Source organism: Eutrigla gurnardus (genome assembly GCF_963514095.1).
Source record: "Eutrigla gurnardus genome assembly, chromosome: 17".
In the NCBI taxonomy this organism is placed as follows: domain Eukaryota; kingdom Metazoa; phylum Chordata; class Actinopteri; order Perciformes; family Triglidae; genus Eutrigla; species Eutrigla gurnardus.
In genome coordinates, this window is record NC_139928.1 from 4,133,534 (window position 1) to 4,146,558 (window position 13,025).

Below are 13,025 nucleotides of genomic sequence, written 5' to 3' on the forward strand. Positions count from 1 at the left end.
ACGAACCGAGTTCAACAAAACAGAGACGATGAAAGCCAAATGTTCAGTACTATGAAGGCGAGTGTATTACCTGCCCAGTTCAACCACCTCGGTGTAGTGGGACTCAAAGTTGTCCTTCCAGCTCACTCGGATCCCGTCAGTGGACACAGCTGGGACACACAACACAGACCATCAACTCATGTCCACCGGCTTGGTCAGACTGATCTCCGTGGAGGGATTGTGTGTGTTCTTACCCAACACTCTGAGGCTAGCTGATGACATCACGCTGCCCAGCTCGTTGGCGGCGACGCAAGTGTAAACGCCGTCATCCTCAGAACCCACGCCGATTATCCGCAGCGTCGCTTCGCCCGTGTCACTGGAACCATTTTAAATGATATTGGAGTAAACTTCTCTACTATTGAGAAGTTACAATACATGATGACCGAATCATTTCCTTTAGAAGACACGAACACAGACGACAGTCCAAAACAAATACACCAGAAACGGCTAAACTGACATCAAACACAGAAATGATGCAAAGTCATATCCAGTCGACAGGCCTGCAGCAGAGCGCTGAGTGGAACAGCTTGAGTTTCGACCCGAGCGAGAGGGACCAGACTTCACGTGTGTTTTTGTTAATGAAGCAGAAAGAAAGGTGCTGACATTAAAAAGGGATGCATATTGATTTATATGTATTAGAATAACCAGCTTTTTGTGTTGCCTCTTCACGCTTCCCGCTTCAAAAACAACCTCTCTTTTCTTTTAAGGGTTTTAGGCGTTTGCTTTTTAACTTTGCATTTGTTTTTGTATTTGCAGCACGTTTCCATTGTTGTGTTTGTGTTTTTAAATCGGCTTTGTTTCTCGAGCTGCAACATGTTTCTCTGAATGGATGTGTTTCAGCTGTTGTAGCATGTTTGCCCATGTTGGCGACCGAAGTAACACATTCAACTGTGCCAACGGGAACAGTGTCACGCAATGAAGCTAACAGACAAACTGTAGTATGAAGGAGTTTTACAGTAAGAGGATACAACACAGCAGAGGCTTTCTTACCTGTAGGCGATGCTGAAGTGTCCGTTGTTGGTGAGGTTGCTCTGGTTGGGTCCCTTCCAGGTGACAGCAGCCCGGGGTCGACCACACACCTTACACCTGAGGGTGACGCTCTCTCCGTTGTCACAAGTCACATCACTCAAAGGTACAAGGAATTCTGGGGGAACTGGAAGAGTCAACAAAAAAATTACATGCAAAGTCCAGCTGCTGTTTAGTAAAAAGCTTTTGTGTTTATCTTCACACAACGTAACACTCACCGTCGTAGATGTAGTTGGGATTTAGAAGCTGAAAAGACGGAACAAAGTGAGTGAGACACGTACTGTGGAGCAGAATCACCACTTCATAGTCAACATGCGGGTAAACTCACCTTCACAGAAACCTTGTTGGCCAGGCCTTCTCTGGACTTCCTGTACCCGTTCTCCAGCTTGGTGTCTTTCTTTGCCTCCTTCTCCTTCTTCTCAGACTTTTTGCGGATGCGAAGGGACGTGTGCCAGGATGAAGACTTCCTGCTGGGTCAACAAATTGGATCGAGTCAAGTCAAACTGTTTTCCTAAACAAGGAGGTGAGAGCATGAGTTTTAAATAAATATAATATAAAACACCAGAAGACCTCATCAAAATGACTAAAACATGATTTAAGCTGCAGCTTTTGAAGGACAATGCCTTCCACATAATAATTACTAAAACCTCTTGTGAACACAACAGGGAAAATAGCCCTTATATTATTTATTGGAGCTCTTACTTCATGGTTCCCTCGGGGCAATCGGGGGCGATTGCTGAGGTGTGTCCCAGCACAAATCCGGGGATCCAGCCCTCGGCGGCGGGGCCCTGCTCTGTAGCCGCCCTGAACACCAGAAACATGTTTTGCTGGTTGCTGGCCAAGATCTGGACCACCTCGCCCTGACTGACGCTGATCTCATCCTCCTTCACTGCCATGTAGTCCTGGGTCACCAACATGGTGGATACGCTACTGCTGCTGCTACTTTCACTCTGCACCACAGGGAGGAAACACCGACATGTGGAAAGATTTAAGCACAATGTAAATGTAACAACTTTAAAGGACCACTTCACTTAATTCAGCTTTTGTATTAAAGTCGGGTCGTTCAGGCTGAGCTGAAGTTGCCACAAAAAGAGAAAAGTGAGAAGTTAGCAGAAGACAAACACTGGAAATAGAGGTTTGATTAAGGTCCACTTGACAAAGTCTTTGGAAAAATACTTGAGTAAAGTGCAAGGAAGACTAAAAACAAATAACGGTGTGAAGTAAAGAAGATTTCCATTTCAGTCGTCTTTGCTTCGCAGCTCCAGGCAAAGATGAGCAGAGGAACATTAGGCTGAATGAGAGGATCTCTGTCAGTACGTTTGTAGGCAAACCACAAACGTCGGAGGTTAGTTGCAGGAAAGAAAACATTTGAGTAACACCATGAAGACAGCAGGAGGTGAATGACGGCCAAGAGGAAGTCGTATGTTAGTAAAAGCTTTGTTAGAGTTAAGAGATCGAGAGACAGCCTTGAATCACTGAGGAGCTGATTGAGGTCCACTAAAGGGAACATGTTGACAGGGGAGACTTTGCTACAGATCGTCTTCAGAGAAAGCTAGAGAGGATGATGTTGAAGAGCAGTGAAGGTTGTCACAGATGCGTAGTAGTGGACAGATTAGTAGCACTGGCTGCAGCAGAACAGGAGACAGACAGACAGGACAGACCAGGCCTCCCTCTGCCCGAGTGTTAGTCTGTGCAGCACTGGGAAGCAGGTAGTAGTCTTACCCCATTACTCTGGGTGGACTGGATGGACTGCTCACTGGCCGATGAGCACGTACTCATGCGGTCGGCTTCCTTGCTGTGTGTGGAGTGTCTGTGGGTTTGGCTCCCAGATCCAGAGCCAGTCTGGATCTGGTTTGAGTTCTGACGGACCGGAGACTCCCCTGCCTCCCCCGGGAAGGTGAATGAGCCAGGCCGGCTGGCTGGAGAGCCCGGCATGGAGCTCCAGAATCCAGATCCGGACTTCTGGCCCGGGCTGGGAGGGGGAGGAGGGAGGCCGTCCTTGCCGAAGGCAGGAGTGGCCAGAGGGGGAGCCATAGGGGACACGGCTCCTGGCCGTGGTTTGGAAGTGGGTGTAGAGGGCAGGGGCCCAACCGTGGTGCGGGGAATGGGAGCTACAGCATTGACAGAACTGGGGGTCTGTGCTTGGTCCTCTGGGGTCTGGATGGGGCGTTTGCCCTGCGGGCTACCCCCTGGAGGGAGCAGGGGAGGGGGGGCAGGACAAGGGGACGAACCTGGATCATAAGTGAGCAAAACTCGCCCTCAGTCAAATCTTTCATTTTGTCTTCAAAACCAAATTTCAGAAACAAAGACGTTCCATACCTGACATCTTGTTTGGGCCGTCGGGGTCGGCCTCAGGGTGGTGACGGAGGGGCTGGGGCAGGCGGGAGGGCTGGGGGATCCTCGAGGGCCGACGAGAGCCACCCTGGGACCCTAAAGGGATGGCGCTACCCTGGGAACTTCCACCTCCGACTCCAGGGGCCACAGTGGACCCCGTGCTGCCTCCGCTCGGAGCTCCCACACTGGACCCACACGACCCACCGCTCGGCCCGACATGGTTCCTCTGATACTCTATTGGTGAGGTCAGAACGGCGGCCATGTAGCAAACAGTTCCTTCTCTAAAACCTTTCTGTGTGTGTGTGTGTGTGTGTGTGTGTGTGTGTGTGTGTGTGTGTGTCAGCCTACCGTTGAGGAAGTTGCGTTGGCTCTCGAGTATTTGGCTGATCTGAAGGGTCCAGACCTCACGCACCCCTGGGTGGGCAGAGTGAAGCACAAAGGACTCCACGGTGCCGTTGGTCGACCGAGATGTGAGGATGAACTTGCAGGGATCGCTTTCCAGATTCTCCTCTACACCCAAACAGCTTACCTAGAGGGAGATGTATCATATAGATGTAGATGTCATTTATTTAAGGAAATAAATGAGCTTCTACATTCTCTTTCCTCAGGTTACTTATTTATATTACAAACTACAAAAGTGGCAGATAAAAAATTCCGTCTATGTTGCATAACACGCTGATATTTTTCATCAAAAAGAAAATGTGCCTACGAATAAACCAACCAAACAATGTTGAACAGTATATCTACATTTGTGGATAAGATATAAAGCTTGTCACTAATCTTACAAGCCTAGAGTTACTCCACCAGGGGGAGCTGCAGGCCCGTCAACTGACAGGCTTCATCTATCCTTAACTCCTCATGAAGCACATCCCTGCCCCTCCTACATGTTACCTTGATGCTGTTCTTGTAGAGGAAGCCTGGCAGGGAGAAACCTTTCTTCTTATCGAGGGGCTCGCTAAAGATGAGCACCTGCTCAAAGAGGAAGACTCTCCTCTCCTTCATCCGGTCGAGCAACCCGCCCTCCGGGTCAGACACCATGAACGTGTCCTGCAGCAGAATGCGGCCCTGAGCCACGATCTTCCCCTGGAGAGGGAGATCAACCAGACGGAAAAGGGTCGGTCAGGTAAGGCAAGAAAGCAGGATAGTTGAAGAAATGATGTGAGAGAAACTTTTTGTTCATAAGGTTGTTGTTGCATGAATGTGATTTCTTACCTCAAATCCCTGAAGCCTTCCCACATTCATCATATCATTACACCTTTTTGGCACGATGCACATGACCTCCACTGCTTTCTGTAAGAGTCACAAATGACCGAAAGGTTGATGGGATTGCAGAACATTTAGTTTAGTTTGATTTTAAGTGATTAAGAATCTCATCATCTTACCTCCAGCTCCATAGACTCCAGCCCAGCCTTTTTAGATTGTTTCAGGAATGCCTAAAACAGGAAGCATAAATTACACTTTTAAATATCAGCATAGAGCATAAGTAATGTCGGCACCCAACACCTCTCTTTTTCTGCTTAAAACCCCACGTGTCCGTCAGCAACGAGCCTATTTGCCCCGATGAAAAGGAAGAGGGGTGAAAACTAAGCAACGCTTTTATTTTGTAGCCAGCAAGTTAACGGAAGATAAGCAACACCGCCGTGCGTCTTCCTTTGAAGTTAGCTGACACTGAGCAAAGGACCTCACATGACAACGAGTTAGGGTTATTGGACCCTTACGGGCTAAAGGACTATAAATGATCAAGGAATGGACACATATTGGGACTTTATGACTTGCTTTCGGTCTCTCTCATTGATTATGCCGCTAAATGAAGGACACTTTAGAGCTCATGGTTTCCATAAAATAATTTGAGCAAATGAATTGCGGAAAATCCAACCAACATAATGATGTGTAGCATGACCATACTGACAAAAGTGACCTGGTGTCTAATTGAGACCTGCATTTATTTGTCAAAACATGTGACGGCTAGTAAAAAGGGACATTCTGCTTTAAGTTTTACTGTATATGGATGCCAGTTAACATGCAGAGACTAGAAAACCGGGAGGATAAGCAGCAGCTCAAGCTCTGGCGCCCTCTGCTGTATTGTAACAGACCAACCTTGAGCAGCAGCGGGTACTTCATGATCCTGGAGATGGGCCTGTGGAGCAGGTCTGTGATCTGCAGCCTGTGTCCCAGCCGCTGCTTCAGGTCCTACAGAGTCCGGGGTCAGAGGTTACTCCAGAGGCTGACATGCAGGTTTGCGGTATCTGAAGATTAACCCTTCAATAAAACGGGCTCCTACCTCGAAGTATGTGTCAATGTACTCCGAGACGATGTGCTCCGACTTGGGCTTGTTTTGACAGTACACCACGTACATGTTTAGTCTCCGTTCCTGGTACAAAAAGCACACACACTTACAACATGACAACGTGTAGAAAAGTATGAAGAAATAAAGCTGCAGTTGTAAATTCACTGCGGACGAACCTGTTTGAGAAAGAGTGGTCCCAGTCTGTCGGGGTCCTCCAAACATTTCTCCAACTCTGGGAGACAGAAACTAAAGGAACAGAGAGGGAAGTGAGCTACTGTACTAGCGGTCATGAACAAGGAAGGTTCCGTGTTCTCCATATCTGTGCATCACATACTCTTTGTGCCAGTCGTAGATCTGGTGGATGTTGCCAAACACGATTTTGTCTTTCCCCTTCATGTCGTCAGGGACCCCCTCCTCCTTCATCCGGCTCATGTAGCCCTTGTGATGGAGACACAGGAATACAGTAACACGTGTTTACAACAGCCAGTCTGTGAAGTTCAGCAAATCAATTCTTATACTTTCACATACTCTGCCTGACTTTCTACAGAAGATCCTACTAGAAACCAAACCTTCATATTTTCAGACAGGAAGTGATATCAAAATAATCAAGCATCAACTCACCTCCACCACCAGACCAAGGTCTCTGACATAATCTCTCTCCGTCTCCACCAACTCCAGCAGAATGAAACTACAGCAGCAACAACAAAAACACATGTTTCAAATGATTTCTTTGAAAGAAAAACACCTCAGTGTGCGTTTGTGACACAGACGAAGGAAGTGGACGTACTGTCTTTTCTTGAGGATGCTGGCCCTGCGCTCGTCCATCTCTTCGATGGGGGAGGAGGAGGAGAGGAGGGAGTTGTCAGAGGGGTTGAAGGAGGGAGAGCTGCTGTCTCCCTGTTCTACTGACAGAGAGCTGGGTCTGTCCTCCAAAGCCTGCACCGGAGAAACACAGAAGATTAACTAAACTATGTGAAGCAGAGCACAAAGTACAAATGAAGTGACGAGTGCATGTATTATATTCAGGATCTACAGGTTGAAACACTTTGGTTGATATTGTCAGACACTGATAAGTCAGGCTTCCTTTTATGGGTTGCTCTGCAGTGGAGGATATTCCACTGTTTAATAAGGCTTTCACCATCTCAAAGGACGTGTATGTGCAACTGTATTTGTAGAACAGCCAGTAGGAGTGCCCTCTCTCTGAAATGACCTGTGATTGGCCAGAGTCTCCCGTCATATTGCCAGATCTTCTAATGCCCGAAACAGAGCCAAGAGGAGGTACGGATTCTACTTTTCTACTACTTGAACGACAATACACTGAAAGGTTATTCACCCCAATTAACTGCAGTTCATTGAAACATTTGACATGTAATATTACATTTAAAAGGACCTAAAGCTTTTCAAATGTAATAAAACATGTTAAATGTTTAAAAGTGCACCGTGAGAACCAAAGATGAATGCAAACCGAAGACATTTTTCAATGACAGAAATGAGCCAGGGCAAAGCTAAATGTATGTACAAAGGAACACATTGAAATGCAGGGGCTCTTGTTTTCCTCTTTCATCCTACCATCTTGCTTTTGACCAGCTCCTCGATGGCGCTCACCAACTCAGCGGCGCTGGGCGTCTCCGAACTGGACGGGCGGACCGACAGACGGGACGAAGTCTGGGTACAAATAGAGGGACGAGAACCTTAGAGCTTTATAAACACATACAAGTAAACAACTGAACCACTAAACCTGCTCTTTGGCTGATGCCATTACAACTCTTCCTACAGAGTAAACAGTGGTATTTAAATCAACCAGACTATATTTTATAACTGGCATTTAAGGAGATCTATTCATCAAAAACAGGCAAACTATAAATCGCTATAACAGATAATAAATACATCTGCACTCTTGGATGAGAAGCTTCATGTACTTGTAAGTTGGATCATAAATGGATCGCAAAATAAATAGCGTAATATAATTTATGGTTAAATGTCATGCTTAGGTTTCCTGTTAAAGGCACAGTGAGTAGGATTTGTCGGGTGTGATTTGTGAACGTTCAAAGTTGGCCGTGCCGGCTCAATGAGGGTTACGGTGCTCGCCAGCAGGGGAAGGTCGACCCTGATTCACTCTCGTTTTGGAACGAGCTTCGTCCACTCCGTATATCGTCTTGCCTCGCTGCCATTTTCTTAGGTTACTTATGATCTGGCAACTGATTAACAGGTTTTTATTATAATTTGATAACAAGAAACATCTCAAACACCACGACAGGAGAAAATACAGGCAGAGGGCGAGGTCTCTGCAGGTCCAGAGACCAGCACACACTACTAGTGAAGACTCAGAGGGATTGGTCCATAGATCATTGGATAGTCCATTATTGTTGTTTTAGGACAATCCTACTCATTCTGCCTTTAAGATTCATTCCAAGATCAGCTTTTGTTTAGTTTATTTGTGTATTAGTTTTATTACATGTGAATGTCTTGACTGTGAATGACTCAGTGAAAATGTTTGCTAAATGTTCAAAGTCTGCAGAGCGACCCCAAAAACATGTTTCCACAAGTGAAACCCAAATGCCCGGGGTTTGTATCTGAGCGATCAAACAAAGTGAAAAGTATATGACAAAAAAATAAAATCCAATGAAAAGGTTAAAAGGTGAGGCTGAAATTGGGGTGAACAAAATTAAAATATGGAGAAAAGGTGAAAAGTAAGAATGGTGATGGGGAGAAGGTCAGGAAAAAAAGGTGACATCTGAATGAAGGATGTTTTTCTCTCTCTCTCTCAGGTGACGACGAACAGCCTTTGAAATAAAGAAAGGATGCTAACAGAGCGAGAATGAAAGAGGTACATGTATGTATGTATATATAGTTCAGGAGACTCTCACCCTTGCTGTGCTGTGCTTCAAGACTTTCCCCAATTAGGTTTTCTGGGTGAGGCTGTGTGCCCTTCTGGCCTCGCCAGCTTTTAGAGATGCAAATTACTCGCGTGGGTAATGAGGTTAACGCACAGAGGGTAAAAGGGAGATGAGGACGAGCGGGCAGGGCGGGTGACGGAGGGGGAGGGAGGGGTTGGAGAATGATGGGAACAAAGGGGGCTTTTGAATTTTCACCTCAGTGTGGGGACATATTTAGATAATTATCCAGGGGAGCTGCCTGCTCAGCTGACGGGGAGACCCACTTCCCTCTTTGATTTTATAGTGACGTCTACTTCCCTTTAAGCCAACCAACCTTTCCCAACCTATGAGACAGAAACACGAAAAAAAAAAAAAAAAAAGCTGCAGTCCTGTCATTACCATACAAGACTCAAGCCGGCATTAGATTACAAACATCCTCGAAATTTACAGACACAAATCAGGCATCAGAGCCTCCAGATCGGTTCTAAAAGTCAACACATTGTAGTCCGTTTAGAGTGAAGAGCTACACGCATCTTCTCTGTATCTACATTGTCCCGTAAAGCCCTTGCTTATCTGCCAGAAGACTCTACAGTGGTGTGTTGTAGAAAGAGGGCACAAAGTACAAGTCAAAATAAGTGAAACTAAAAAAAGATGGAAGAAAAACATTCTGCACTAAAGAAATTCAGGAATGTTTCAGAAAAATACAAAAAGTTAAGAAGAGTGACTTTGAGGGGATAGAGGAAGGTGTATCTGAAAAAGAATTAAGTCTAAAAAAGGAAAGCAGCGAAGCTCAACTTCCTTTCAATCTACAAACTGTTGTAGAGACCAAAGAAAAAGGCTTTAGCAAGTAGCATTCAAAGCTGAAGAGCGAGGAAAAAGGAGAGAATTAAAGACTCGACTGAGGGAAGAGACGGGAGGGGGATAGCAGGGCATTTCAGATGGAGAGGTATGGAAACTGAGACAAAGCAAAGACAGGACATAAATCAAGGTAATGCTACAGCGTGGTAAACAGCAAACGATACAACCAGGAAACAAAACAAAAGAGAAACAGAAATTAGTGTCAGAGGAGCCTTCGCTTTCGTCGAAGAGGAGGCTTGAGTGCCTGAAACTTGTCTGAAATGTGTCATTGCTTTCTGCTTTAGAAGAGACGGGAGAATATGATGCAACATGCCAAGATAAAAGGATATGCATAACAGAAGCTAAGGAGTCACTTAAAACCGTGTCAGGAAAGGCCCTGTTTTGGGGGGAGGGGGAGGGGGAGACTGGAATGAGCGAAAAATGTAACCGCCAAGAATTTAAAATCATAACAGCAATGAGGGAAGAGAACCCGTATAAAATGTGTTTCCGTTCTCTTTAAGATGATCATAGTTGGTGCTGAAATTAAAAAGTTATTCTCCTGTCCCGATGTCTACGTGACGTATGAGCTAAAGGAAATGAACCCTCACAGAGTAAAGCCATCCTCCGATATCAATATTTACTTCCACAGTGAAATCAAAGAGAAAATGTAACAAAACACCCTGATAGCATCTAGCCTCATATCACTATATTCTCTCAGAGCTAATTCAAAAAGGGAAGAAAAAACGGATAACATCCTTTCTGACCTAAAATTCCCTCTGTGAACCACCTTTGTAGCTTTGCAAAAGTCCAAGGTGACTACAGTTTGTGTCCCAGTCCCAAATGAAAGTCCGACCCCTCCCTTCTGTCCCCACGGTAACCGTCCTCCCTCTCCTCACCTTGTCGTCCTGCGAGTCTGGCTGTAGTAGGCTGTGCTGCTGGATGGCCATAGGTGGAGGCAGAGGTACCGAGTCGGCACCCTCCTCGCCCTCCTCCTCTCCACAGCTCTGCATGCCGGAAGAACTGGACTTGGACAACGTGCCGCTGGACAAGCCCTCGTTACGAACCCTCTGCAACACGCATGGATGACAAAGTAGAGGTTAGGTCACACCCTTTTACAGGACTGCTGAATAGAGGGAGGACGACGCTGAGAGTGCGACGTATCGCGTATCCACCGACCTCCTCCACGGTCTCGTCCTGAGGCGTGGCGGCGCTGTCGTCCGAGTCTTTCTGGGAGCCCATCGTCATCTCGCCGCTCTTCCGCACGTCGCGGCTCTTCTTGTGCTTGTGGGCCAGCTTCTTCACGTGGCCGTCGGCCTTGCCGCTGCTTAGCCGACGCACTGGGCTGGTGAGCCACTTCCGCAGGGTGTTACCTTGGGAATAAACCCACATACACAGAACTCGGTTTGCTGCTGTATGGAGGATTATTTAAAGCCACAGTTTGTTTGTGTTCGGTTAGTTGGGCTTCACCAGGCCAGTGCTGTAAAATGACAGCTTCTGTGTGGAGGACTCTGGTGGCTTCGGGGAGAGGAAACATCCAGTGTATGTTTATCCGACGGAAGTTAAACAGTTAAAAAGTGAAAACATTCTAAATATAATGAACACTTAAACTGATATAGATTTTTTTAGGCAAGCCTTCTGACAGCTGTACATTGCTTTATTCTTGTGGTGGTACTCCTGTCTGCTTCTCCAAGCTGGCGCTGTGTCTACTGGATCTAATTCACTGAGGAGCTCACTTCAAGATATCTGAACTGTCCCTTTTGTACAAATGTTTTTCATATAGAATACAGAGCAAAGTACAAATACTTGGTGGCTTTACATGATTACTTTAGTTAGAAACGGCACTAAAACTACTGGAGGAGTGGCTTCATCTCACTTTAATATTGCTCTACTAATACTGCTCTGGAACTTGTGTGGAAGAGAACTCGTAAAAGTGTGATGTTAACATGCTCATTTTGAGTTGATGTGACAATTTCTTGGAGTTCAGAGAGGAGACGAGACCATACCTGGTCGTTTAGGCCCTGGTGAGGTGTGGGAGCCGATGCCGTGACCAGGCTGGAGCGTAGCAGAAGACCCGGGCATGATGGAGTCATTGCTGCACACTGACAGAGTGTCTGTGAAGGACAGAGTGTTATGGCTTAAAATGGGGGACATAAACAAAGTATCCAAAGAAGTTCTTGTTTCAGCTTCAGTTTGTAAAATTCCTTCAACTAATCGAACACATTCTGTACCTTTGTGGTTGTAAATACCCTCCATCTCCATGGAGGACCTGGAATGGGCGATGCAGAGCATGGAGCAGGGCACCAGGCCCTCAAGGGCAGGGGAGCGGTCTGTGGTCCGGACCAGGCACCAGTCCGGCTTGTCGTGGCAGCGCTCCAGAACCTCCACCGTCTGGCCGCGTCGCACCGTCAGCTCGTTGCTGTTGCTGGCCATGAAGTCGTGTATCACCACGGTCAGCTCGCAGCCACCGGAGAGCTGAGGGGAGAGGATCATTACAATGATGCTTCTTCTAACTGATGCATCCTTTCTGGTCATCGATTGTGTGTGTGTTCACCTTGTCGCTGTCCAGTGTGTTCTGTGAAGTGCGGGATGCCAGAGAGATGGTGTCTGGTTGACTGCTGCCTTCACCCTGACTGTCCAGGTCCTCTCCATCCCTAATCACACACAGAACATGAGCATGAATCAGCTTCGGTGTGTGCGTGATCGATGAAAACTGATAGGATTTCTCTCCGTGTCCTCGGAGCCTCTTAAATTGAAGGCGTCACATGTTTACCTTCCTCTCCCCTTGTGGTGCTTGGCTGTAGTTGTTTTGGGAATGTGAATGGGCTCCTTGAGGGCTCCTCTCAGGTGAATGGTGCGCTCCTGAATCACCTCCCTGATGTGCTTGATCCAGTCCTGCTTGTTCTCGATGCTCGACGCCTGTTACATGGCAATAATAGTCCGAGAAGTCAAAGATTAGAGGTGTCGGAGAAACGTACTTCCTTTGGAATTCTTGTTTCACACAAGTCTGAATCTACATCTCGTCATCTCTTATCGACTGAAGGCTGGTTTTGACAATGATTTTATGTTAAACGAATACTTCCAATATATAATAATAATATAATATGTATTTGCATGCCTCCATGGTGAATAAAGTATTAAGAAAACACAGGAAAAGTCCTGATGAATAGAAGTAAATGGGGGTCAAACTCACATAACTTGTGCAGTATGATCCGGGTCTCCTTAATCCAATTGGATGCTCAATACATCCCAAACAACTACATCTGGGCTTAAACCTTACTATTTAAAAGACACTTTAAAATAAACACTTTTACAGGCCCGTCTTTGAGAGTCCGCGGTTTTTAACAGTAAGATTTTAGGAAAGATGGTTTTGTACGACTGGATGAATGAGATTTGGACAGTACTGTACGAGTTGTGAGAGAGTTTACTTCAAGAACTAAAGATAACACAGGGTGAGTAATTGATACACATATGGTCATTTTGTCGTTCAATAAGAAGCAGGGCTGGGATAAGAGGTGAGGACGTTGTGTTTCAGACTTGTGAGAGTGGCAGAGGGCTGTGTTGTGGGACGTGTACTCACCATTGCTCCGTGTTTGGATCCCTGACTTAGCTTTGAATTGAAAATATAA

General features: G+C 46.3%; 1 protein-coding gene across 3 annotated transcripts in view; it reads right to left on the reverse strand.

Moving 5' to 3' along the window:
* The window catches only part of LOC311027357 (triple functional domain protein), a 76,126-nt gene that overhangs the window by 3,522 nt on the left and 59,579 nt on the right, over positions 1-13,025 (reverse strand). Inside the window, exons 35-60 of one of the 3 annotated variants that reach the window (XM_084031347.1) lie at positions 12,977-13,006; positions 12,170-12,315; positions 11,951-12,050; positions 11,628-11,871; positions 11,403-11,510; positions 10,576-10,769; positions 10,296-10,466; positions 7,256-7,351; positions 6,474-6,622; positions 6,308-6,374; positions 6,021-6,124; positions 5,863-5,932; positions 5,681-5,770; positions 5,497-5,589; positions 4,782-4,832; positions 4,612-4,689; positions 4,291-4,482; positions 3,748-3,928; positions 3,385-3,633; positions 2,788-3,254; positions 1,768-2,015; positions 1,394-1,532; positions 1,284-1,311; positions 1,030-1,192; positions 234-355; positions 71-149 (exon numbers count right to left, since the gene is read on the reverse strand). In XM_084031347.1, the coding sequence (XP_083887473.1) occupies positions 71-149; positions 234-355; positions 1,030-1,192; positions 1,284-1,311; positions 1,394-1,532; positions 1,768-2,015; positions 2,788-3,254; positions 3,385-3,633; positions 3,748-3,928; positions 4,291-4,482; positions 4,612-4,689; positions 4,782-4,832; positions 5,497-5,589; positions 5,681-5,770; positions 5,863-5,932; positions 6,021-6,124; positions 6,308-6,374; positions 6,474-6,622; positions 7,256-7,351; positions 10,296-10,466; positions 10,576-10,769; positions 11,403-11,510; positions 11,628-11,871; positions 11,951-12,050; positions 12,170-12,315; positions 12,977-13,006 (3,659 nt within the window). Of the gene's footprint in view, positions 1-70; positions 150-233; positions 356-1,029; positions 1,193-1,283; positions 1,312-1,393; positions 1,536-1,767; positions 2,016-2,787; positions 3,297-3,384; positions 3,634-3,747; positions 3,929-4,290; positions 4,483-4,611; positions 4,690-4,781; positions 4,833-5,496; positions 5,590-5,680; positions 5,771-5,862; positions 5,933-6,020; positions 6,125-6,307; positions 6,375-6,473; positions 6,623-7,255; positions 7,352-9,337; positions 9,557-10,295; positions 10,467-10,575; positions 10,770-11,402; positions 11,511-11,627; positions 11,872-11,950; positions 12,051-12,169; positions 12,316-12,976; positions 13,007-13,025 lie in introns of those variants that run through there. The other 2 variants (XM_084031345.1, XM_084031346.1) reach the window with 2 other exon arrangements.